The 27686-nt window shown below is 38.8% G+C and overlaps 1 protein-coding gene across 2 annotated transcripts; it reads left to right on the top strand.

Annotated features, from left to right (window-relative positions):
• Window positions 1–756: 756 nt before the first annotated feature.
• LOC106538857 (transcription factor CP2-like protein 1) lies at window positions 757–23340 on the top strand. 2 transcript variants are annotated; one of them, XM_014053486.2, is made up of 15 exons: window positions 757–1014; window positions 4011–4162; window positions 5706–5779; window positions 6335–6440; window positions 8305–8411; window positions 9757–9909; window positions 10477–10587; window positions 11558–11655; window positions 11751–11805; window positions 13852–13945; window positions 14484–14574; window positions 16300–16382; window positions 17193–17338; window positions 21410–21461; window positions 22688–23340. In XM_014053486.2, exons 1-15 carry the CDS (start codon window positions 932–934, stop codon window positions 22723–22725), a joined length of 1443 nt encoding a protein of 480 aa, XP_013908961.2. In that variant the 5' UTR covers window positions 757–931; the 3' UTR covers window positions 22726–23340. The 2 variants fall into 2 exon arrangements, with proteins under 2 accessions (XP_013908961.2, XP_087569572.1); XM_087713446.1 differs by lacking the exon at window positions 757–1014 and having other exon boundaries at window positions 3830–4162.
• Window positions 23341–27686: the final 4346 nt, after the last annotated feature.

Genomic DNA, 27686 nt, shown 5'->3' on the forward strand with positions numbered 1-27686 from the left:
CCTTTCTGCTAAACTGCAAGGTAAAAAAACATTCGAAACAAACAAAGTTTTGGAATACATGTGTGAACTGGAAGATGCAAGGATTCCAGAACCACCCTATCGAGATAAGACATCTGAACAATGGCTTGCTTTTTATTTCCGGCTGTCTCCTTGGCTTTTTTAACTGCCTTGCACCTGAAGAAATAAAACACTTAATAGGCAAACAAATTCCAATCTATGTTTCCCCTGTCATTCAGTTTGCTGTAGCACCATGATAATGATGATATAGTGTAATGTTTCTCAACTTTAAGATATGTAGACTTCAACTCCTAGAATACGTTAGCCAGATGGCTGTTGAAGTTCCCATATCTTAAAAGTTGCCAAGGTGGAGAAATATTGATTTAGTGTTAGTGCATACCTTCTTTATTTACAAGAGAGTTTTTTAAAATTTCACACCTTTATATTTCATTTAACAGGGAATTTTTCAGAATGTATAGACAAAAATTAATATTTACCCAACTACACATTGGGTGAATCTTTATCTGCTGTTGGAAACACTTACTATCCTTACCTGCCTGTCATTTCTTTGCTTTTCCTTCCTCCTTCCCTCCTCTCCACAAATCCCATACCTTCCTTATGACTTCCTTATGCAGAGGCAAGAAAATATGTTTTTAGCTCTTGGCAATTACTAAAAGACATTTGATGGTAAAAATGATCTAAACGCAGGTCTGGTCTACCTGAGAGGAAATGGTGTAAAAAAGTTATTCTTCTTAACACCTCAACCAATGAAACAACACTTTTCTTTGACCACACCTATCTGGCCGGCAGGTGCATAAAAAGAAAAAAGGAACCGCTCCAGAGCATTAAGTAACTGCTGAAGAGCTGGGACTTGACTTCTCCCCTTCCTGAATTCCTGCCACTTCTCCAGTCTATCTTTGGAAATTCACCAGTCATGCTTTTTTGGCATAGTCAACCTGATCATTACTGGCCAGGTCCGGGAGAAATGTATCCTTGCCCTGGCAACAATATCATAAGGTGAGCAGCTTCTTTTTTCACCCCTCCCTTTCTAGCTATGCTAACAGCTGAGATCCCCAAGAAGAAGAAAAAGCATGCAAGCAAATGTACTTGTTCGTGCAATGGGACACACGAAATAGTTGCAGTGATTCAGCTTCCAGAATTTTGCTTATTTCAAGAGAATGTCTGGAAAGCTCAGTCAGACTATCAGAGAGGATGAAGACTTTGCTACATTTTGCTCCCACTCTGTTCTCAGTACTTTGTATGCCGAGCTGTCATTCTACTCACATAGGATTTGCATGGTGCTATGCTAGATAGTTGCTATAAAAAGATTTCTCATCCATAAGTTGGTCTCTTCCAAATTTAAATCACTTAAACCCAAGTATCACTGTTTTTCCCATTCTGTGGTTAAATGAGGGGAATGAAGTATTAGCATCAGAGCCAGATTAAGAAAAAAGAATAATGTCACATCTTAACAATAAAAGAGTTGGAAGAGACCTTGGAGGTCATCTAGTCCAACCCCCTACTCATGAAGGACACCTATACTAGGGATTTGAACTGCTGACCTTTCTGATCGACAAAAGCTCACTGTGTTAGCCACTGAGGCACCTCTAGCCAGGCACCTTGTCAATTTCTTTGGTATAAGCTAACATAAGTGACAGATCTTGTTTTGACCCTGTTCATGTTTAATTTCTGGAGACAGGTAGGTAGCTTAAGAATGACACAGCAGGGAGTGTGGGGCCCATCTTTGTTCTGCTACTACTTGAGAAGCTCATACTCAACATCCAGCAGGAGCTGGATTTTGCTCAGAGGCTAACAGCAGAACTTTTCTTAATTCCATTCAAATTTCTTCACTGCCATTCTTTTTAGTATCCTGTTCTCTGGAATTGTTATTCCCCCTCCCTCCCTCTTTCTTTCTTTCTTTCTTTCTTTCTTTCTTTCTTTCTTTCTTTCTTTCTTTCTTTCTTTCTTTCTTTCTTTCTTTCTTTCTTTCTTTCTTTCTTCCCTATCTGTTTTGGATTCCATTTAATGGAATTTAATTTCCCAACTGTTTAGTTGGGAAAAATAGGGGCTAAGTCAGTGGTGGATTGCAGGCAATACGCCCCGGTACGAATGTACCGGTGCCTGCTGGAAGCAGCACCCACTGTACCGGAATGGTGCTTTGGAGGGCCTGCCCACCCGCCCTCATTCCTTACCTGTATTTGAAGGAAATGGGCCATCTGCACATGTGTGTGCAGCATACGGCACTTGCACAATGCTCCACCGAGCAAATAGAGCATCACAGGCAGTGGGTGCGCATGTGTGCGCAGCGGCATACCTGTGGTGCACGCCCGGCTCCCGTTGCAGTGTACCAGTTGCAATGGTAGCTGAAACCCACTACTGGGCTAAGTGTTAAAGTATCCTCTTCTACACAAATATCAAACATGCACAAGTCCTTGCAGCCTTTTTAAATTTGGCACTCTTACTTACTGTTCATTACAACTACTCTTCCTTATAAGACCTCCAGCTTCTGTAGCCAAACCTCCTTTCACTAGCTCATTTTAATGGCATCTCAAGAGGAAGAGGTGCCAGTTGAAGTCCAGAATTGCGGCCATGCACCAAAACACTTGTATATATAAAACAACAATTTCACTTTTGAGAGCTCAAGGTCAGAAGTGCAATCCCAGAGCAGCATGAAATGTTTCTGCGAAGTACATTAGGTAGATAGCCATTGGCGCAAGGCCACCCTATTGTTAGTAATTTGGCTAGACACATTTGCAAAACCCTTTTTGTGATGCAGCCTTTTTACATGCAATGGAAAACTGGGCTTCTCAATAGCTTATCTGTGGAAACAGGAAGAGAATATTCTCCCTTTTTACTCTTCCCTTTCGAAATTGTTGCTTGCTCCTAATGACTAATACTGGTATATATTGTGATAAAGGCTAATTACATATTTTACAGTCAAACAACGTGCACTTGTAAAATTGGCACTAACAATGTCAATGCAGAACAGAACGTGAAAGAGAACTAATTTTAAAGTGAACAAGCCAATGTAGACTTAGCATTCAAATTATGGTTAGTTTAAGACATTATCATTGTACAATATTACAGGTAGACTTGAAAAATTTATTTGGGCTTTTACTAAAACTGCAAGATCTGCTGATCCAATATGGATACCAAATAAAGATCCCGCCGGCATTTGTGATGTGCTAAAAATGCAGTGCCTCTGGGCAATTCCTCAGCTGAGGAATTTACAACTAGTGGAGAATTCAGAAGGGAAGATTGTTAACATGAACCAACCAAGGATTAGAAAGCTGCAGTGATCTACTACCTCCTGCTTATTTGCAAAAGGAAAAAGAAAAAAAAAGATGCAAAAAATAACGAGTAATCTTGGAGAAAATGCACTTTGTAACTCTTCCTTTCGTCATCCTGCCATTTAGCTACTATGAAGGTATTTACAGCAAGACCTCACAAAAGCTAATTGCCTTTTAAAAGGTTCTGAAGACATGTTGTTTGTCATCATAGTTGGGAATCCAGTGATGTGGAGTCTGTTAAGATGGTTGTGTTGATTGACATATGACCTGTAACTTCCTGCTGATTATCTTTTTGGGTTTTAATGGTGTTACTTATTGTGTTTTGTAATCTGTTTATTATTTTATATTCATTTTAATTATGTGAACTATCCAGAATCACAAATGTGAGATGGATGGCTACACAGTATATATCTGCAGTAATTTCTTAACTTCTGAATGTATTATCATTTAGAACTTTAGTTGAAAAAATCTCCCCGCCACCCTCACACACACACCAGTCTTCCTCTTGGCAAATCCTACTTCCAGAAGTTTTCATTGGCAAAATTTTGGAATTCTTTGCCATTGCTTGCTTCCTAGAGCCGAGGAAGAGTGACTGCTCCCAGCTGTCTTTATGCCTAAGGCAGGATTAAAACTCAGTTTTGCAGGTTGTAGTCTTGATGCTTTAACCACTACACCAAAGTGGCATTCTTATGTCTCTTATCCATACCTTTTTTGCTATTGTAGAGAGCCACTGTCACTGCCATTCCTAAAGCAGGAGGAACCAAACATCTCAACATCAGCTGAGCAGCATTGCCCATCTTTCCAGTATATTCTGTGTGCTGTTACCTCTCCAGCTGTCAAACAGCATGAGGAAACTCTCACTTATCTCAACCAAGGTAAGATTTTATAAATCAAGGGAGGTGGTGCAGGAGAAAAACTGACCAAGTTCTACTTAAAAGCTGCCCCCTAGTGGTAAACATAATGCATTAGAGGCAGGTTCCACTGCCTAAATAACATCGTGACACAAAAATGACTGGATTCATACACAGAAACCGCAAGCAAAGCCTCTACTGTTGGAAGAGAAAGGTGAATTACAGACCTTTCATGAACTGACAGCTGAACCAGGTAACAATAAGGCTTTCAACCATTTAAATCCTAACACATTGCAAGATTGATTGCCTTTCTAATTAAAAGCTAAAGGTTGCATTTTATCCAGCAGAAGATCTTTTGTTAGAACTATATACTGTGTTTACACAATATGCTTAATCTGATTACTGAATTAACTCATTGTCAAGACTTGCACAATATATTTTACCCAAAACTAGCCACATGGGTTGGGTCTGCACAATGTGTTACTTCTTTTTGGCTGCCTTAACACTAACGTAGCATAGCATGGGTGTAAGAATGCATGGTGCATTTTAGCAACTGAATTTAGACATATAAAAATAAATTCTACTGAAACATATTATTTTCACAAATGGTTTTTTTTTTTTGTTGTGCTGTGAATATGTTCATATAAATCAATGTTTCTCAACCTGAGCAACTTTAAGATGTGTGAATTTCAATACCCAAAATTCCCTGCTGACCTTGAAGTCCATACACCCTAAAGTTCTTAGATTGAGAAACATTGATATGGGGATGGGAAGAGATCATTTTAAAAGCAAAATTATAGATGATTTGTGGAGGTGAGGTTATGGATTGTTATTGGTTGGATCAAGACTAAGATCAAATTACATTTAAGATTAACAGTAAAATAACTGAAATATTTTTGCTTCTATGTGATGTGAACTATGCCATCATGCTTGGTGAATTTATGTCTTAGCGCAATCATGGGTTATTCAAGTATGATTAAGCAAATCATAGCGTAGCACCATTTTACAGGCCGGTCCAACTGGCGGCCTGCGGATCCGATGTGTCACGCGCAGCTCATACCCACCCCAACTCCACAAAAGCAAAAAAATCATGGTATGTCATGATATGTCATGTGATGCGATTGAGTTTGACATCTGTGATCTAAGAACTCAATCCTAAGAGCTCCTCTGCTTCAAAACATACCCACCATTTTTAAATTTATAGACATTTAAATGTCTATAAACTTGTACATCAGTCATAATAAAATGAAGAGAAAATTATAAATTAATATTCAGCTATAATGTTTTTAATAGTTCTTTTTGTGTTTTTAAAGAAGCGGAAATTTGGGAATTGTTAAAATAATTTTATATACTTTCTAGGTTACTGTTAATTTCTCAATGATATTCTGAGCGGTAATTTAGATTCTCAGTACTCCTTCATTCACTTACTTGCATATTTCTCTTCTTCATTTGAGAATGTATTAGAAAATAAACATGGAAAACTAAAAGATGATATTTTGGATTTTGAGACAATGTTTGGCATATTTGGCCAATCTCACATTCCACGTGCTGTATTATTATTTTCCAGGGCAATCATATGAAATCCGGATGCTGTGTAATCCCAAAATAGGTGAATTTGCTGAGGGGCGGAAGCTGCTGAAGGTAAAGCATAGGATAGGAGAACTGATTGGCATTTTTGAAAATTGAGTCCTCATGAAGCTTCATCTTGTAAGAAACTATAGAACTCATTCACACAACATATCACAATTTTTCTAAAAGATCCAATTCACTGTCTATGGAATAGAATCCATAATTAATCATTAATTCCCAGAGAAACAATTGTTTTCTTCAGAAACTCTCAGCTCCTGGATATTCTCATCATGGTTTGCTTGCAGATTTGTCTGAAGAAAATCTTCAATAGATAGTGGGCTGAAAATTAATCAGAACAGAACTTTATATAGTTCAACCAATTCAGTGTCTTTGAGGCAAAAGTCACAGAGTCCAGAAATTCATTCCCACTAATATCTCTTTGGTCTGATGAGTGATGCAACCATTAAATCTAATTAAACCAATCTCACAGTATGTCTCCTATGTGCAGCCTAATGAACAACCAGTTGTCTATGACCCAATGCAACACTCTGGTGGTAGAAATGGATTAAAAAAAATATTTTCTCTATCTCTCTCTCTCCCCCCCCCCCACCCCTCTATCTTGATCAGAGTGTAATCAGAGTGGTCTTCCATGACCGAAGACTGCAATACACAGAACACCAGCAATTAGAGGGATGGAGATGGAACAGGCCAGGTGACCGCATCCTGGATATTGGTAAGGTGTATTTTCAAAGAGGGAGGAGTGATATTATCTACTTAAGTCCCTAGCTGTGCTTTCATAACAATCTTCCAAAGAGTTTGTAATTGTGAGAATGCCTGCTCTGAACACAGAGAAATAGATCAATCCAGTGGTGGGATTCAATTTTTTTTACTACCGGTTCTGTAGTAGATACTGCAAAATCCCCATTCCCTCCCAATCAACTGGGACTCGGGAGGCAGAGAATAGCAATAGCAATAGCAGTTAGACTTATATACCGCTTCATAGGGCTTTCAGCCCTCTCTAAGCGGTTTACAGAGTCAGCATATTGCCCCCAACAACAATCTGGGTCCTCATTTTACCCACCTCGGAAGGATGGAAGGCTGAGTCAACCCTGAGCCGGTGAGATGTGAACAGCCGAACTGCAGTCAGCTGAAGTAGCCTGCAGTGCTGCATTTAACCACTGTGCCACCTCGGCTCTATAGAGAATAGATGGGACGGGCCAGTCAGAGATGGTATTTGCCAGTTCTCCAAACTACTCAAAATTTTTGCTAGGCAGAGAACTCCAGAACTGGTCAGAACCTGCTGAATACCACCTCTGGATTGATCATTTCAGTTCTGCTGTACAATAGAGAGCACTTGACCTATGATTACGTTTAGTACCAGAAATTTCATAGTTAAGTGAGGTGGATGTTAAGTGAATCATGTTCAATTTTACACCCTTTTTTAGCAATATTGTGTGAATCACTGCAGTTTTTAAGTGAATCATGCAGTTATTAAGCAAAGCCAGCTTCCCCTATTTGCTTTTCTTGTTGGAAACTGGCTGGCAGGGTTGCAAATGGTGATCACAGGGCCCCAGGATGCCACAACCATCATAAATACATGCTTTTTGCCAAGCACCCAAATTTTGATCACAAGACTGTGGGGGATGCTACGAAAGTCATCAGTGCAGGGATTTGGTCATAAATCCCCCTCCCCTTTTTTTTGCTGTTATAACTTCAAAAGGCCAGTAAGTGATCACTTATGTCAAGGACTATGGGTAAAGAAATTGTGAATGTTCTTATAGAAGTATATCTTCTCCAATTAGAAGGGCTTTTCCATGGTCCTTTCTTCCCAAAGCCTTAGCCTCTACCACAATACCATTACAAGCTTTTGGGACACAATTCTTGGCTTATCTTTTGTTTCACCAGCACCTACTGTTTTGTCTTTCCCCATTTTCATGCCTGGTCTGTGCTTGGCTGGAAGAACCTTTCTATTTTAATCCATACTTGGCATCCCCTGCATCCGTCACACAGTACAATAAGAGCATTCTAATTAAAAGCCCACACTTGCTGCCCTTGCAAACACTTCGGTACCCTTTGGCGAATCAAAAAAGTCAAGTTGCAGAAATCTGTCCTTTAGTTTTATTTATTGTCTTGGTTTTTGGTCTTGGAAGCTTTGATTTATAAAACAAGATTTATAAACATGATATTATTTTTATCAACCTCTTTCAGATTTGCTCTTTTTTCAGGTTTGTCTTTTTTTATTTTTCAAGAAAACATGGTCACTGATGCATGTATTTTTTTTTAACAAGAGGCAGTCTTCAGGGCAAAGTTGTGGCTGCCCTGTTAACTTTATTGACCCTGCAGACGCTCTCCTCCCCCTTCCTTGGAAAGAGGACTGCAGGATTGTCCAGCCAGCCATCCCCATGAAAAAGTTGAGAAAGAATTTGGGGGTGGGGGGAAAGAGTATGGGAAACATTATTTATTTGATCAAACTGGGGTTTCCGCGGCTGATTCCATGCAGCTTCCCCGCCCTGCCCCCCCCCCCGATTCTCTGCTCCCTTTTCATGAGAGGGTTCTGATAGGGTTTTTTCTTTTCTTCCTTTTCTGGTCTGTTGTAGATATCCCAATGTCTGTGGGCATTCTGGAGCCCCACATGCCCTCCACTTTGCTCAATACTGTGGAATTCCTGTGGGACCCAACTAAGCGCACTTCAGTCTTTCTGCAGGTGGGTAGCAACCTGCTGGTCAGTAGGCTCGTCTTCATCCCCTCGCCCTTTCATTTGCTTTTATGAAAACAGTAGTGCAAATTTTATGACAGGCTTAGAAGCAATGAAATCGCCCTCCCCCCAATAATCAGAGGGGGAGGAAGAGCCAGTTTTGTGTAGGGGTTAAGGTGCTGCCCCGGAAAGTGGGGGACTGAGTTCTAGTCCCGGCATAGGTACGAAAGTTGGCTGGGTGAGGAATGGGACAGCTGAACTCACCTCACAGGATTGTTGTTGTGGAGAAACTAGGAGGAAGAAGGAATATTATTTTGTTTGCCACCTAGAGTTACTTATAAAATGATAAAGGTAGTATAAAAAAAATCTTATTTAAAAAAATTAGAAAAAAGCAGGTTTCCCACAGGACCACACCAATATTTTGATTCAGCTCTTCCTAGCTTTGCTTTCTGCATAATTTTGAAATGGTCATTGCTTTACACAAATAATAAGCCCAAATTCTGTGTTTAGACCAAGTATATGCCAAATGGATATTGGTATGATGATAGAAATTTTTAGAATTTATATGAAAAAGATACGGAGGAGGGGAATCTGCAACAAAACTGGCCAGTATGGATTATTCCTCATTCGGGATTTCAGTCATCAATTCTTTTTTGTTCTTCCTCACCAAGTTAGTGAACATTTCACGGTCAATGGGCACCCAGTAGATTATATTAGGGGATCCTCCATCAATTATCCTCCTCCCATATTTTATTATATTTTGAGAACCCCGTGATTATCCTACCTGCAGATTTCACTCCCATGCGTTCAAATGATGTTCTTGCTTCTTTTAAAATGACCTTCAAATTGCAAGAATTGATTTGTATACAGACACACACACAGCTTTTATGAACGGGGGAAGCAAAATTGGCTTTGAAAAGAAAGACTGTAGATTAATACCAAAGTATCCGCTTTCCACACAAAAGGAACTAGGGGCGATACATTAAAAAAAATGTTCTGCCCCAAAACTGTGTAGAGCCTTTGCCAGTCAAAGTCAACAATACCAGCTACAAGAAGACATTGGCGCTCTCATTCTAGCTGATCAAAGGAAATTTCACAAGATGAGAGAGTAGTTATGAATTTCAAGGCTGCAGAAAATTGATTAGTTATGGTGATTGTATATTACTTTCAGAAAGTTTATTGCCCCTCCACACTAATTATGGGAAAGCAATGGTGTGTGTGAAGGAAAACATGGGTGCTTCAGTGGTGCATTTAGGGAATCGTCTGCGGGCTACAGATGCTTGTGGTCTGATCCAGCAGCATTTCTCTCAACTGAGAGAGGCATGTCTTTTTCCTCTTTCTCTCTTTGAAACAGGTCCACTGCATTAGTACCGAGTTCACACTTCGTAAGAATGGTGGGGAAAAAGGGGTCCCCTTTCGCATCCAAGCTGACACCTTCAAGCCCAATGAGAAGGGTGAGCACATGGAACACTTGCACTCCGCCAGCTGTCTCATCAAAGTCTTCAAGGTAATGTTGCCTAACTCAGTAGGGGCAAACACAGTTGTTGAAAGGAAGGATTCCTACTGCAAGGATACTACAATTCCTATTCCCTGCCCTGGGTACAGTATAATGAAAGCAGGACGGAGTAAAAGAATCATTGCCAAATTAAGGTGGAGGGTGTCAAGGCTTAGGGGATGCCAATGTCATTCCAAAATCATTCAAAAAAATGGAAATCTTCACATTGGCGTAAGGGGACCACATATTATTCAGCCAGCACTGCTGCCAAGCAGGCTTCTCTGTTTGGAAATGGAATAAGAGCTGAGTTAAAGGCTGATCCACATGCAGTTTTGTTGGGTGGTAACAGTCTTGGGCAATATTGTTCATGTGTGAACATTAAGGATCTAAGTAGCAGAAAGAATATTCAGATTGTCTGGAAGACAAAGTAATCAGCAGAGATTGGTCATATGTTCGACTGCCAGTTATCCAACATACATTACTATATGCAGAGAAGTTTCATGAGAAGCATGATTAGTTGGCATGTGTCAAACGTTGCTGAAGATCTGCTATATTTTAAGTGAGGCTGTTTTTCCCCAGCCCAAAGGAGCAGACCGGAAACAGAAAACAGATAGGGAGAAGATTGAAAAACAGTCCCTCCAGGAGCGGGAGAAGTACCAGCCTTCATATGACAGCACAGTTTTGACAGAGGTATTTGTGCTTCTTCTTGCATCCTTTCGTTGCTGTCTTGCTAAAGAGCTCTGTGTGATTTAAAAGTTTACTTTCATTAGCAACATAAGAATAGCAATATAGCAATAGCAGTTAGACTTATATACCGCTTCATAGGGCTTTCAGCCCTCTCTAAGCGGTTTACAGAGTCAACATATTGCCCCCTACAACAATCCGGGTCCTCATTTTACCCACCTCAGAAGGATGGAAGGCTGAGTCAACCCTGAGCCGGTGAGATTTGAACAGCCGAACTGCAGAACTGCAGACAGCTGAAGTAGCCTGCAGTGCTGCATTTAACCACTGCGCCACCTCGGCTCTGTAGTCAGTCCAAGGATAACCTTTAGAATTTAATGGGCTGAAATAAAAGGCAAAAATAACATTTCACAACATTATCTATGTTTATTTCCTAAAACAAGATGGATCGATGACATCAGCAAGTATTGCGGGCCAATTGGTAAAAAAAAAGCTCAGGACAGTATAGGTTGGAAACATGTGGAAGAGCCTTCATCCTGCAATGGATACACAATGGCTAAAATGATGATACACACATACACACACACACACACACACACATCATACATACATACATACATACATACATACACACACACACACACACACACACACACACACATCTTGATTTATTTTTAACAATGATTTGAATAAGCTACAATGGCTGAATTCACACATTTCATTAAACCATTAGTTTACACACTATGCAGACTATAATAGCTGGGATTATGCAAAATGCACCCATACCTTTGCTAATGAAACATGCAGTAAAATATCACCTGGGAAGTCAATACCTACATGGCAACCAGCCATGAACTCTCCATAATATTCTGCTTCACTTCAGAATGATAAACTTGCTTTAAATTCAACTGCAGAGTGCGAATTCCAGGATATAACATTTATCTCTTCCCATCCATTTTCTTCCTATGCTTTTCCTTAGTGTTCCCCTTGGCCTGAAGTTTCCAGCAATCTCAACAGTCCTCCATCAACTCCTGGTCTTGTCTCTCCTCATCCTTTCAAGCTTCAAACCCCTGAAAGGTACCCTAGGCTGAGCCATCTATAACAGCATTCCTTCTCTATTTTGGTCTTGGGATATCTGTAAGATAAACTGCCTTTGTTGCTCTTTTTGGCAGAGTCTGCTCCTCACCCAGTTATGCCTTGGACAGTTCATCAGAGGGCATGGCAGAGGTAACAAATAGCATCTGTAGGTGGGCAGAACTATTCATGAAGGCCATATTATTAAATAAATGAAGTCTAAATAAAATCCAGATGGATCTTTTGATATTTTGAATTTGTCCAGAGCCTGTTCTCCATTAAACTAAAGCAAATGCTTCCAGAGAAAGTGAATTTTGTGAACCATTCTACTAGTTAACTATGAGATGACTTGATCATTTACCAAGTCCTTGCTAACTGACTCTCCTGCCTTCCCTGCTTTAAGGCAGAATATAGCAAGCTACCAGCAGTAGACTAATATGATCAGTAGAAATGATTGTCTTTAAAAAGACACTAGACCAGTGTTTTTCAACCTTGGCAACTTGAAGATGTCTGGACTTCAAGTCCCAGAATTCCCCAGTCAGCGAATACTGGCTGGGGAATTCTGGGACTTGAAGTCCAGACATCTTCAAGTTGCCAAGGTTGAAAAACACTGCACTAGACTGATGAATCCACATATACCAATAGGTGATGTCAACTGGGATTGACAAAAGTTTTATTCAGCCTGTGCTTACTTTGCACTCAAATAAATACAATGTAAGGGTGCCCTCTGGTGGCAATGTTTTATTTCCAATTAATTTTTTAAAAAATGGATGAAATTTAGTTTATGAAAGAGGATCCAATATACCCAAAGTTGGCATTTTAATTAAAATGTTAAGCTAAATGGTGCTGCTGTTTCCAACATTTATTGGGGAGAGGAACAAACTCAAAGAATATCTCATCCACTATCTACAGTATACCGTCTTAAATTATGAGTAGGTAACACTTGGAGCTCCAGATGGCTTATTGCTCCAGATGTGGAAGAACCACAACTCCCAGCATCATTAAGAAGCCTAGCCTAATTGTAAGTTATGCCCAGAATTTCACGTCAGCACACCAGGTGGACCACAGGTTCACTATTTCTGCTTTACATGATACACTACTATCTTAGCTAGTTTTTCCTACTACAATAGTCTACACACATGTAAGGGTCAGAAGCCATAGTCCAATGCATCTGCAGGTTGATGGTGGCTGCCCACTATTTTGCCTACAGCACTGAATTGCCTACAGGACAGAGAGGTTGTTAAAGCACAGATTTTGAGAATTCCTTTTCATTATTTCTAACTTTTCCAATTGTTGCAATAAATGTAGGAAGATTCTGAATATTTACCCATGTAATCTGGAGCCATAATGGTGGAGCAATATATTATCAGTGGGCAAAATAGTTCAAATATGAACTATTCTGTATTTGGAAATGCCTATTTTGAGTTTGAAACAGCTGCCGACTGCAAATGAAAGTATTTTTATTGCTTTGGAGGTGTTTTAAGATAGAAAAAAACAGCATGGGTTCTTTTGCACTCAAAATAACTGTTTTACATTTTAAAGGGATCTTTAAAATGGAAACATTTGGCAAATCCCTCAAAATGTGAATTACTTATCTACCCAGCGGATATTGAAGTAAAATACTTTCTACAATTCAGGTGACAGCAACACTTACTCTGAATACATGAAACATAGTATAAAAGCATGTTTCTAGCATGTGTTGAATAATTTCCTAATCCCTGTAAATCAGTAACCAACTACAGTCATCTGGATTAAGGAGGAGAGGTTTGTAATCAGATAATATGACTTCTTGGCTAATTTGGGGACCAATGATTAAAGATGATTAGAGTTCTGACACATATTTTTCTGTAAAAGTTCCCTTAGCACATACGTGCTAATCGTTCCCGACTCTAGAAGGTGGTGCTCAACTCCGTTTCAAAACCAAAGAGCCAGCCCTGTCCAAAGACATCTCCGTGGTCATGTGGCCGGCATGACTAAATGCTGAAGGCACATGGAACACTGTTACCATCCCACCAAAGTGGTCCGAATGCTGGCTGGGGAATTCTGGGAGTTGAAGTCCAGACATCTTCAAGTTGCCAAGGTTGAGAAAGCTAGAGCTTCTAGCTGTTCAAAGAATCTGCTATCAGAGAGTGAGTTTCTTCTAACCTGTTTTGGTGGACTTGATTAAAGATGCCTTTTAATTTTTCTGCCTCTTTTCAGACCCTGAATCCAAGCGCCTCCATTTTGGAAACTCAACAGTGGTTACTTAAAAACAGGTTCTCCAATTATTCCAGGGCTTTTGCCAGCTACACAGGTGAGACTTCTTTTCATCTCCAGGGTGAAGATGCCAATAAACTAATCCAAGACTCTGTATCCTTGCAATTTTGCATCCCCCACCCCCAGGCCAGTGCCTTTTGTGGCCTCCTAAATCAGACCATTAAAATAAACGGCGCACACATTTCTTAAATGAGGGAGAACAGCCCAGATTTCTCCAGCATTCCTTAAATTAGGAGAATATACCTACTATTTCTGAATAGATTGTAGAGGATAAAGGAAATACCAAAGCTGAATTTAAATTACAACTTTCTTATGAAAGATGATTTTTCTTCTTTTTTCTTAAGTTACTCTGCAAGACATCATATATATTGATTATGCGATAGAAAATAATGAAAAATGGGCTCTGCCAATCTCTGATATTGCAAATATGAAAAAAAAAGAATTCTAACTACATTATGGATTGTGATGGGTCAGAATAAATATAGTAAAATAAACATTTATTGAATTCTGCCTTGCTCTCTGAAAATGATCTATTATCTACAAATTCTAAATTCTTTTTCCACCCCTCCCCCCAGGAACGGATTTGCTCAAACTGTCCCGCAATGATCTTGTACAGATCTGTGGAATGGCAGATGGGATTAGACTTTCAAATGCTCTAAAAGCAAGGTATGGAGTTATGAACAAAAGTAGCGAGTTTATGGATATCATTTTTTTTAAAAAAAAACTTCTATTAAAACATTATTAAAAAGAGAAATAAACTCTTTTTGGGAAAGAATGAAACTATTGTCCCAGGAGACCAAAGAAAGTTCACAGAACAGCCCATGAAGTCACCAAAAGTCACGCTTGAACTTTTAATATAAATACATGGTGAAAATGTAAAATCAAGTCTAACCCACACTCAAAATAATTATGTTTGTGATTCAATGATTACATGAGAAACAGAGCCATGGGATTAACTATTAGGAAGGACTTCAGAGTAGACAAACAAGGAGCTTCCAGACTATTTGAGCTGCCAGCTTGTGGGACAGTATTTTTCAGTGCATAAAAAATACCCTCCCAAAAAAGGTGGGTGGAAATGCCTGTGTCTTATAGAACAAATGTTGCCAAAGCCCCGCCTACCCGCCAGCTCCCACCCTTCAGCTTCTGCCCCCCAGCAATTTGTCTCCTTGCAGCGAACAGCCTGGTCAGCTTCAGCACAGCTTGATGTGCCCCATTTTCGGCCTGTTCCAGGTGGTGGGGATAGATAGCGATAGGCGGCAGCGGCGATGGCAATCCCCACAGCCTGGAACAGCTGATAGTAAGCATTCCGGGAGGCAAATACAACTGCCAATCAGCTGCTCGTGCTAAATCAGGCTGTGCTGGAGCTGACCAGGCTGTTTGTTGCAAGGAGGCAAATTGCTGGGAGGCAGACAGAGATTTTTTTTGTTTTCTTCCCCAAATGCTAGGTGCGTCTTATAGTCTGGAGCATCTTACAGACCAAAATATATGGTGTATATTTTGGTGAGGTTTTTATGCGCTAAAGGTCTTCAATGGCTGGATGGCCTCTAGGAGATATGTGCTAGTCTGGAAATCCTGCACTGAGCAATTGGTCTAGATAACCTCCAAGATACCTTCCTATTCTATGCCTTTATTAAATTGTTATTTTCAACCTAAATATCCCTTCCCATAATGTTAGTTGTATCCTGTTAGTTGTATCGAGTGCTTGTCAGAGTATAACAATTGAATATGAATTAAATCCATTCAATTCTCCCTTCTCCCCAAAGTAATACTTAAAAAAAAATTGGGAAATTTTAAAAAGGTTAGGGAGAATAGCTAAATATAAAAGAGGATGGACTCCTTAATCTGAGAAGAGGTTCAAAATTCCTTTTTCTATTAAACTATTAAAACAGGCTATTAAACTTTTTTGTATCTGGCCATCCCAAGCTTGCAGTGAAAATGTGTGATATTTGTGGACTTGAAAGTCTAGCTCATCCATACCATTTAGCAACCATGTCACTGAGATGTGCTTGTGTCTGTGTGTGTCTGTGTGAGGAGTGATCTAAAAAAAGTCAAGGAAACAGCCACAACTGTGCAACTGAAGCCCCACCCCTTTTATGATTTAGAGGCAAGGGGAATGACCCCAGTCATATAGAACACTTACTGTGTTCGACATGATTGGGGCCCTTCCTGTTTCACCTGAATCATTAAAAGGAACCCTACTTCAGTTGCATAGCTGTGGCTGTTTTCTTGATTTTATTTAGGCCACTCCTCCCACAAAGCTCCTATTACCACTGCCACCATCAAGTAAATTCACAGCTGGTGAGAACTTTGTAGTTAATCCTCGAAATAATTTCATCCTGCCAGGAATTGGTACATCAGAGAAAGTGGCCTGACTTCCTTCTCTTTTTCTAGGACTGTGCGCCCTCGTCTCATTCTTTATGTGTCCAAGGAACTGGAAGCAAGTGGGAACAATGCTCCTCCAAACCCAGCATCTGGTAAGTTCAGAGTTATTTCCTAAATATGATTTTGGGGCACCTGTGTGCAAAATCCAAAAACATCGCAATTGATTGAGGAGGCCTTTTAGCCACACATTCAGTTGTGGTGCTACTTTGTATTTTTTAAAAGATGCAATATTGCATACTATGTTTATGTTCTGCTTAATATCAGCAGCTTTGAAAAGTGGGACCTATGTAAATTTAAACAAAACAACAAACAGATCCAGCAAAGCGCTGAAACAAGAGGCCCTGGAATTTTCTAGCAAGTTACAGCTGTCTTGGAAGATATTTTCCCTAGTTACAAAATGGTTCCTAGGCAGGTGTAGCTGGTTGCAAAAATACTAATTTACCCAGAGTAAAACTGATCAAAGTCATTGTCCCTTCTAAGTTCTCAGCTTTTCTTGCCAGATGGGTTTAGCTCTAAACAAAGCACCAAACCATTTTCTAAGAATGCTCAAGGGAGTCATTTAGGGCTTTGAGGCATCCTGGGAAGTAATGAAGATGATGGAGGCTGGTGTTTTACATTGCAGCATGCCAGGTGGTTGGGTTTCTTTTTTCTGGTTTTGATGAAAGAGTCTAAAAAATAAATTAAGATGAGGTGGTGTGTGGCAAGCAGCAGGGGAGGAATTTGCAGACACAATTATGCCCACGGGAGCTACGCTGTTCATTTGGGAGATTACAGTCTCTCCTTCACAACTTTTAAGCACCGATGGCATAATTTTGTAGGATAAATTGTTATAAATCTTTTTTTTAAACTGTATTTCTTAAAACTGCACAATATTTCATGCATTGATGTTCCTTCCCCAAAAGTTATATACCAAGAGTTATATCTGGAGGAACTGACTGCCACGGAGCTGACTAATAAATTGGCAGAACTGCTTAGCGTCCCAGCCAATCAGGTCCAGCAAGTTTCCAAACAGGGGCCTACAGGAATTCACATCCTTGTCAATGATCAGGTATGGTGCAGACTTATTTTAAGAATGAGCCTTACCTCTTAGAAACACAGAAGATTGAATCCTTATCTCCAAAGATTAAAGAATAGAGATTAGAAGAGCACAATTATTATTCTTGCAGCGTTCTGACCATGCACTTTCAAAGAGGCGAATCTATGGGATTCTGGCTGCAGCTAGCCGTGACCCGTCAAAACCGCGTTCCACAAAAGCGCGGTCGACGAAATCGCGTATGTGACGTCATCACAACGCGACGAAAAAGATAGAAAAATTGAAATAAAAATTAAATTACAGCAAGCCGATTCACATAAAGGTAAGCGTTAGGTTAAGGGTTAGGGTTAGGGTTAGGTTGAGGGTTAGGGTTAGGTTTAGAGCATTAGCGTTACGTTTAGCGTTAGGTTAAGGGTTAGCGTTAGGTTTTTCGTTAGGTTAAGGGTTACGTTTAGGGTTAGGTTTAGGGTTAGGTTTGGGGGGGTTAGGGTAAGGTTTTCGCTTTATTTTTACATTTTTCGATCTTTTCCGTCACGCTGTGATGACGTCACATACGTGCTTTTGTCGACCGCGATTTGTCGTCCGCGGTTTTGTGGTGGAACCCAACGATCAGGCTAAAGGTTTTAATGCCCGCATTCACTTCTGCTCATCTGTACTGGGAAAGTCCTGGCAGTTCCATAGCATCCCTACCTCTTTCCTTACCAGTAGCACTGTGGTTGGACTTTGTGACCAATCACTACCTATTTTCTTGTTTGTTTGTTCAGTTTATATAGCTACCCACCTCACCAAACAAGGAAATCTATTAGGAAGGTGTCTTTAATGCTGTTTAGTGGTAAGTTTAGAAGTGGACAAACTTTTTTCAGTTATCTGTATCTCCAGCTTTTTTTCTTGAAAAACTAAGTATGATTTAATTAGATGTGTTTTGCTATTTAAATAAACATGGTGAACTGGGGAGAATAGCTTAATCCCAAATAACTCCAAAGATGATTTGCATAAAACTAGCCTCTCTTACCCTCTGCTGACTTTAATTGTTCAGTCCATACCCTAGCATCTTTTGTGAGCTCTGCCAGCATTTAACTTTGGCTGATACCAATGAATTAGACTCTTTTTCTTCCATAAAGTCATTTCAGAAGTTGAGAATGGATTATGATCATATATGCTTGAAAGCACAGATTATAAACAGACATTACTTAATTGGGAAATCCAGATCAAATCAGTTTCAGCTACAGCATTTACCTAAATGGTAGTTTCAGATTCAGAGGTGGGTTGCTCCCGGTTCGGCCAAACTGGTAGTTGCGCATGAATAGCAATAGCAATAGCAGTTAGACTTATATACTGCTTCATAGGGCTTTCAGCCCTCTCTAAGCGGTTTACAGAGTCAGCATATTGCCCCCAACAACAATCCGGGTCCTCATTTTACCCACCTCGGAAGGATGGAAGGCTGAGTCAACCCTGAGCCGGTGAGATTTGAACAGCCGAACTGCAGAACTGCAGTCAGCTGAAGTAGCCTGCGGTGCTGCATTTAACCACTGTGCCACCTCGGCTCTAGCATGAGCATGAGTGAACCAGTAGTAAACTGGTTAGCAACCCACCACTGTTCAGATTGTGAAAATTTAGGGCAATATCCAGATGGCATGGCCCCTGATGCTCTGGAATAAAAAACCCATAATGTATAGTCAACATATTTAGAAAAAAACAGGTTGAATGACATTCCTGTAGAATTAACACACAATCCAACCTAAAATTTGCTCCAAATGGCTTAAGCAAGTGAATTAGCTGGGGACAGAAGGGGAGGGGGAGAGTGAATTGTAATCTTTCTCAGCCAAACAGCCTTTTCAGATTGTCTTCAGTAGATAATGAATTTCTGAAAGAGGTTATTGGTCTAATCCTGCCTTCTCCAATTTGGCTTCATGTTGGCTTGAAATTCTGGGAATTGCAAATACAACACATATACCTCCTTGCATTAATTCAACCTGGTCTGCATCTTAAAATAGTTAAAACCTATATACTGAAGTTTTATCATCTTGCATACAGATGTAGATAGAAGAGTTCTGGGTAGCTCAAAATCCATGAGCATGAGTCATAAAAAAAGCCCTCAATTTTATTTTTTTGGGGAAAAAAAACCTTATAAACCAAAACAGCTATTCAGTGATTTTTATAATTATTTTCAGATAAAAGAATGCCAACCATCCAGAAAGGCAAACCAGTAAAATATCCTTGCTTTGCTGCAGATTTCTGGAGCTGAAAAAAAAGGATTTCTTTGCCGAGGGCCACTTCATCAATTCTTAACAGAAATGAGATTTGAGTTGGAGATTTTCTAATTTGCAACCATAATGGATTATTTTTTACTTAATTACAATTGGCAGGGGGTCACACAACATGCTAAGTCACAAGAAGCAACTTCATGTAACATGGAAGCCATATTATGATTTAGTGAAACAATCACTTTGCTACTCCTTCTTTTTCCTGAATTCCGGAAATCCCAGTTTCAGGGGGTGGGGGGGTGTTGTGTTGAGATTCTCTCTAAATTGAAAGCCATGGAGGTGGCTGTTTGAGAGCAGACAGAGGCAGAGTGCGCCTTCATTATAATTAGGGACCCTGCCATTGACAAAGAATATTATCGCTTTCCACTTTACTCCCATTACTTTGAGAATGTATTCTCAAAGAAAGCACTTAGATTGCAACTAATCGTTATTTTTATTTGTAAAGAAAATTTATGGGACAAGTTACTTACTTTGGAAAATGGGTTCAAGGATCTTGACAGACTTGAGCATTGGGCTCTATCCAACAAGATGCAGTTCAGTGGTAAAAAAAATTAGGCCCTGTGCTTAGGCAGGAAAAACAAGGTGCACAGGTAGGCAGAACCTGGCTCAATAGTTAGTAACTGTGAAAGGGATTTAAGTGTTCTGGTGGATCAACACTTAAGTATAAGTCAGGAGTGTGCTGCAGCTGCCAAAAAGCCAATGCATCAAGAGAGGGATAGCATGAAGAACCCAGGAAAAAATCAACACAGCATCGAGAGAGATAGCATCAATAACCCAGTGAGGCCACACTTGGAACAATGCATTCAGTTCTAGTCATCATGATACAACAAAGATGCTGAAGCACTAGAAAGAGTGCGGTGAAGAGCAACAAACATGATAAGGGGTCTGAAGCTAAATCATATGGTGAATGCCTAAGGAAACTAGGTATATTAGTTAGTGTATTAGAGAAGTGGTGGGCAGTGCTTAGAATACAGTACTGCAGGTTATTCTGCTGATCACTGGCTGCCAGCAATTTGGCAGATCAAATCTCACCAAGCTCAAGGTTGACTCAGCCTTCCATTCTTCCAAGGTCAGTAAAACGAGGACCCAGATTGTTGGGACCAACATGCTGACTCTGTAAACCGCTTAGATGGCTGTAAAGCACTGTGATGCGGCATATAAGTCTAAGTGCTATTGCTATTAGCTTAACAAAGAAAGGTCTTATTGGAGACCTGATAGCAGTTTTCCAATACTTGAAGAGCTGTCACAGGAAAGAGGTGGATAATTTATGCTCAATAGCATCTGAGGCAGGACAAGAAGCAACAGGTGGAAGCTTGTCAGAGAAAGATCTAACCTGGAAATGAGGAATTTCCTGACAATGAGAATGATTAATCAGAGTTGTGAGTGCTCCATCACTGGAGATTTCAAGAAAAGATTGAACAACCATTTTTTCTGGAATGATAGAAGGATTTCTGTTTTGAGCAAGGGGTTGGTCTAGGAACCTCTAATATTCTAGCCTTATGAGTCTACGTTAGTGTTCACAATCCATTTGGGGGATTCTTATATTAACAGAGTTTCAGACAAACTAAATTACATTTCTATTAAGTCCCCCCCCAAGAGTCTTTTACAATCCATCTTTCTCTGTACACATATACACACACACACGCCCCTCCCATATCAACACTGCCACTGGCTTTTATGTCTTGACAATCTCACTTTACCATATTGCCATCTGTTGCTGAGCTCTCCCTCTCTGGCAACCCAGTTAGTTGTTTTTTTAAAGCTGACATTTAGGAGTCTAGCCAAGAACTAACCTTGCATTGTTCTCTCCTGATTATCACAGATGGTCAGAAATCTTCCAGATGAATCCTGCTTCATAGCAGCTGTAACAAAAGGTAGGTAGATCTGCCTGTGAAAAGAGCAGAGTTCTGACTTCTTCAGGACTGATAAGATGTATTGAAGCCTGAGTGTATGTAGACAAAACCCACCCCCATTATTCAGTTCTCAAAATGTCCATGACACAGTGGACTCAAATTTCTACTCCAGGAGTTTGTTTTTTGTTTACAAGAAGACTGAGATAGTGTAGAAGAGATTCCTTCAGTTCACAGACCCCACTCCCTTGAACTCTGTTTTAGGAGGTTCATGCGGAGATAAGGAGGAGGAATTAGTGAAAATTATTATAGGAAGCTCTCAACTTACAACAGTTCATTTAGTGATCATTCAAAATTACAACAGCACTGAAAAAAGTGACTTGTGATCGTTTTTCACATTTACGAACATTGCAGCATCCCTATGGTCATGTGATCAAAATTTAAACACTTGGCAGCTCTCATATTTATGACCGTTGCAGTGTCCCAGGGTCATGTGATCCCCTTTGGTGACCTTCTGACAAGCAGAATCAAGGGGAAGCTAGATTCACTAAAAAGTCATGTTGCTAACCTAACCACGGATTCATTTAATATTTGTGTCAAGAAAGATCATAAAACGGGGCAAACCTCACTTAGCAACAGAAATTTTGGGCTCAATTGTGATCATACATTGAGGACTATCTGTATTTCCCTCAATACATCCAACCAGAGGAACCAGAAACCAGGTGGTGGTATTATTTTTTTCTATCAGTGTCACCTGGCACTTCACATTCTTGGGGCTCTGTAATTTTCACTACTTCCCTCTCCCACAATATGGAACAGGATTCAAGCAGTGACCAGACTCATATCTGCTTGGGATTCCTAGGATTTATTGCTGAATTTTCTATCCTTACTGCTTTGCAATATGTCACTACATAAAATAAGGCATTTATTTAAGTCAGCAGGAGAATATTGCACATAAAATAGTAGGCAGCAGAATCCTGAAAAATATTATACTATCCAATTAAGTGTACGAGGCAAAGCAAACTCATTTAATATTGCAGCATAAATATTCCTTTAGAGGTTTTTGAAGACTACACAAAATCTCCCTTTGGATCAATCACCTTGATTTTTTTCCTTATAAGCTATAAAAACAGACCCTATGCTTACCCAGTACTGGCCCATCTTAAGAAAGGATGAAAATTCCATTTTTAGGAACTACTACTTAAAAAGTGACTTGGTTTTGTCTTGTCTTATCTTATCTGTTACTACAGTACAGAATGCAGAAGGCTACCATTTAGTTCTAAAATAGACTAGGATCTTCTTGATGGTGTGCTGCTGGCCTGCAAGAAGATGGGGAGCGGAAAAGTGAGAAAACAGGCGCAATAAGAACATTAATAGTAATACCCCACAAGTTGACTCTGCACCAAAGAACTCAAGGCTGACATCATCTGATATGGATTTTAGCAACAGGAATCTGTAGTGCAATAAACCACTGGGATTTTTTCTGTATTTTTTGCAAAAAGAAAGTGGCAACCATGTCACCTCACTTACATAGACTACAAAGAATCATGTATATTATCAACTGATTATCTAATATGTTGCAAACAAAATAACTACTGGCATAATTATCAGTTTCTAATGATATTATTTGCGCAAGTCCACATTTTCTGTTAGGAGGAAGATGTTCTCAGACTTACATTTATTTGTTGTGGTGATGAAATCTGATAAAAGTGTTTTTAAGTGAATGGACATATGGGTAACTTGATCCTTTACAAAGGCAATAATTCTCCCTTGCAAGAGGGATGGGGCAATCACAGACTGATTTCGCTGCAAGGGAAAGCAAGCTTTAGTCAGGAATATTTCTGTGTGGGAAATGCTCATCCTCTAGTCAAATTATTTGCAAAGCCAACAGAAAAAAAACACCATGGTTTTTGGTTGGGTCCTTTCCACAACTAATGGTTGCAGCATCTGTGATGAAGGTGAACAGCCATGCTCACTGAACAGATGGTGTATCAGTCAATTACCTGGAATTGTGGACAATGCTGCAGGGCCATCTACTTTTGCCAATTTCTTTCTCTATAAGAATGCCCAAGCAGCACAGAGCTTTCCTTTTCAAGTGCTCATTAATGGTTAACTCAGTGTGACAATATCAGAAAATGTTAGGTTGTAAAGGAAATCTCTTTAGTTTTTGCTCTTCATCCGTCCCTCAACCAAAAGGCAGATTTGTCTGTGCACTCCTTTGTGTTGCAATGTTATCAGTGCAGCTTTCTTTGATTTTTGACATTGGATAGTTTCAGTGGGAGAAGTGCCAACTGTTTGCTCTGCTTTTATTGGAAAATGAAATTATTGATGATTCTTGATAGAGAAATCCAAAGAGTTAAGCTAAGGTCATACAAGAGACTATGTAACAAATCTTCCATAAATATCAAATTATTATATATTCTAACCACCAGGACAGGCACTTCTTCAAATATTTGATGAGTTGTTTTTACATTTATAAAATACAGATTATGGGACATTGGTTGCCAGCTTTTGTTAGCATTTTAATTTAAAAAGCCAAATATTGAAATGGATGATTGAATGATCCTGAAATAGTTTAGATTGCACTCATTCATTTGCTTATCTACAAATAATCACTAGTGATCTAAACAGTCCTGACTTTTGAGTAAATATGCACAGAATCTTGCTATTAAATAATCTACCAAAAAAGAAGTGCCTGTAAACCATTAGCTTTTAAGTCTTTTCATAAGAAACATTTTTGGATTCATATGGCTTAAACCATGACTTCACTTAGTATTAACTGCAATCTTTTTTTAAAAAAATCTATTTTTATTTGGATATTGCTGTTATTTGTCTAAGCCTTTTTAAACATGACTGTATCTTACTGCCATCTGTTACCAGCTGGGTGGTGGTGGGGTTGTAATGATTTCTAAATCCTGCACAGTAGGAAAGCAGCAGCATAATTATAAAGTAATCAAGAGTGTCTATTTTTATACCAGATAAACATAATGTATTAATGCAAACACATATGAAGTGCTAAATCAATAGCACAAAGCACGCCTATCCCTTTGAACAGTGATCCAGTTTGTGATGTACAACTTCTGTAATGTTTAAACTCTTGCCTTTCCTATGCAAAGGAAATCCCATTATAACTTGAACATTCAGAAACTCGACAGCCTTAATATTTTAAACAATTCCCAGATATTGATGAAAGCTTTAACCTACATTACGATTTACCAACTCAAAGCTTTCTTCATATACTATACTCCTAAAGTCTCTGTTTTGTTGTACAGGATATGAAGAAAACACACTTGTTTCAGGTAGGTACTGATTAGTAAATTTATTGTTGCTGACAAATCTTGCTAGCAATTGTACAATACAGTAAATCAAGGTCTGTGCTTTGTAAAGTGGGGGGGGGAAATCTAAAATTACTCCAGGGCTATTATTTGGAACATGTAAAGTTATTACCTTTTAATTAAGGTGTGTTGATTTTCCATCTTCATTCACTGACTATTTTTAAATCCGTTCCTTTTATGCTGTAGTAAGATGGATTTGTTATGGAAACCATTTGATGTGCCACAGATCTAGTATTAATTTCCATAAAGAGTTAATATGTATAATACAGTATACCATTGATTTTAGAACTCCAATTCGGAGCACAGGAATTCCTTGTCCATTAACTGTGCACCCAAATCTAAATTAATTCTGGAAGACAAATTGAAGAACAAATTACTCAATCTGTTCCTCCAAATCTCTTCTTCGAAAGCGTTTTTTTCTCATGGTGGAACTAGATTTTTTTTTTGCAACAAAAAAACCTTGATCCTACACTATGAACTTGATCAAGGTTATAATATTATAAAATAAAAAGAAACTAATTGATCCATGTGCATATTTTGGTTGTAGTAAATTAGCATTAAATCTGCAACAGTTTTGTGCAGCAGCGAATACACAGATTTCATATTTTTTTAAATATACAGATTTCTCTATAGCCTATAGTTAGGGGACTAAATGACAAAATTTCAACGTGTATGTCTAATATATTTGTTAAAGAGGAGAATTATGTTCCATATATTCAAAGTAGCATTTTCACACTAAGCAAAATATCAATAGTTGTATAAATGTAATCTTAAAATTTAAAAAGATACTCTATAGTTCTAGAGTGAAATGTTCAATAAAACTTTTATTTAATTAAAAATTGTTTATGTGAGTGCTTTGACACTGGTTTCCTAAAGGAATTCACTGAATTGCATTATATTATGTTAGGATTCTAAATATATTTTGTATATAAACTTCAAGTACCCAATCCTTGGACAATCTCCAGGGACTTATGCATGGATTTTTTTTGCAGATTTCAATCCCATTATTCCAGTAATTCTTCATTCCAAACTGATTCAGCTAATTGTGCCTGTCCATACTTGTAGGTAGATTATAAGCTTTTTGACAGATAAAAAGCAATAGGTGAAGGTTGGGGAAATCACATCAAATACCCAAACTATTAGCATACCACCCCCAGCCCAGGGCTATCTGATCTCTCCATTTATTATTTTTTTCTTTATGTACCAACAACTGCACTTCTAAATAGCCTTCTGTTAAAATATGTTTGAAGATGATACAACAGTCATTAGTCTCATTTGAGATGAAGAGTCTATTTAATGGGAGGTTGAACAAATGACTATGTTGCAGCTACAATAATCTGGAGCTTAAAATGCTTAAAACTAGAGACGAGTGGATTTTAGGAGGGGCACTCCTATATCACCTCTTAATATATCAGACAACACAGTATCAACAGTAAAGTCCTTCACGTTTTTGGGTTCTATAATTTCCCAGGATTTGAAATAGACATTAACATTAAAACCTTCATTAAAAATGCAAAAGAAAGAATGTTCTTCTTGTGTCAACTCAGAAAGTTCAGACCATCCAAGGAGTTGGTTATACGGTTCTACAGAGGAATTACTGAATGTGCCATTTGTACCTCTATAACTGTCTGGTTTGGCATAGCAACCAAGCCTGCCTCCTTTTGAGGACCTGTATATTGCTTTCCACAGTTCTGTCTTACGTCTATTACCCATGTAGTATGACACAATATTACATTTATCCTTCTGATATGTTGCATTACCTTCTCTATTGGTATCATGATTATCCTTTGTTATTATCATTATTACTTTCTTCTTTTGTGTGTACACTGGGAGCTTGTATACTGGAGACAAATTCCTTGTATTTCTAATCACACTTGGTCAATATTCTATTCCGTTCTGTTCTATTCTATTAGTAGTCACCACCACTACCTGACAAATAGAGAAGTCATGAGTTGCAGTTCACCAAATGTGCTCCAATTGGAAAAAAAAATCATTTGTCTTCTAATTTGGTACTAGTAGGTTAAATCCAAAAAATTAAATTCTCTCTTCCAAATCTATGGTTTTCTATTTCTGCCTTCCAGGAACAAATATAAGCCAAGTGAACAGACCATACTTAAAAGTAGTAAAACTTTGTCTATGGATTGTTCTCTTGAAAATACACCATTTTTAGATGCTACTTTCAAATAAAACTAAATAAAGTAACTTTTTTAAAAAGCATTTTTTCTATCTTCAGGAATAAATGCTTTATAATTGTGAAATATCATTGTTAGTATACCTTGAGCATTAAACTTATTGACTCAGTAGATCTGGAGGTTCTTCAGATCATTCATTGAAGATATATTGTCATTCCCACCACATTTACTCTGTTTATAAGGCAAATGGATTGTGTGTAATTCAGCTGATATGTAGTTATTTTCCACAATACGCAACACAGCATGTCTCAAGTTGTATGCAATTTTTGCTGAGGCATTAGTTATTACTGTTTAGGTACAGGCATATCCAATGGCAATAATATTTTGACATCTTAGGTTATTGTGGTTTCTAATTAAATAAAGATTAATGAATGATGATAATAATAATAATAATAATAATAGCCTTCTAACTAGAGTTTTCAATATAGCATTCTAGAGTGGGAAATCTCCCTCACCATTGCTCATGTCTGAGGCAGGACAAAAGATTCAGATGGTATTTCTTCCGTGTGTGTGTGTGTGTGTGTATGTGTGTGTGTGTGTAGAGATACCATCCCCCTTTCAGAATTTATTATGGGAGAGCTCAGTTGATATGTACAATTGGCTAAACCTGATTGGAAACTCTTGCGATTTTGGTTTTTGGTTAGTAAATGGGTGGGCTTAACACTAATGTAAGTGTGATATATTGTATATAATGTTTTTCTATTACAGAGCAGGATGACTTG

This window comes from Thamnophis sirtalis, unplaced genomic scaffold (assembly GCF_051295495.1).
Source record: "Thamnophis sirtalis isolate CommonGarterSnake01/CBP01778 unplaced genomic scaffold, rThaSir2_p1.2 scaffold_4, whole genome shotgun sequence".
Taxonomy (NCBI): Eukaryota; Metazoa; Chordata; class Lepidosauria; order Squamata; family Natricidae; genus Thamnophis; species Thamnophis sirtalis.

What these genes read in the sequence shown, in the direction of transcription:
- LOC106538857 (XM_087713446.1), top strand. Translation starts at nt 3,898, where the DNA reads ATGCCTAAGGCAGGATTAAAACTCAGTTTTGCAGGTTGTAGTCTTGAT. An exon ending in ACAGCACAGTTTTGACAGAG is followed by an intron (nt 10,588 to 11,557) that starts GTATTTGTGCTT and finishes GCTTTTCCTTAG; the next exon opens with TGTTCCCCTTGGCCTGAAGT. An exon ending in GGCTTTTGCCAGCTACACAG is followed by an intron (nt 13,946 to 14,483) that starts GTGAGACTTCTT and finishes CCCTCCCCCCAG; the next exon opens with GAACGGATTTGCTCAAACTG.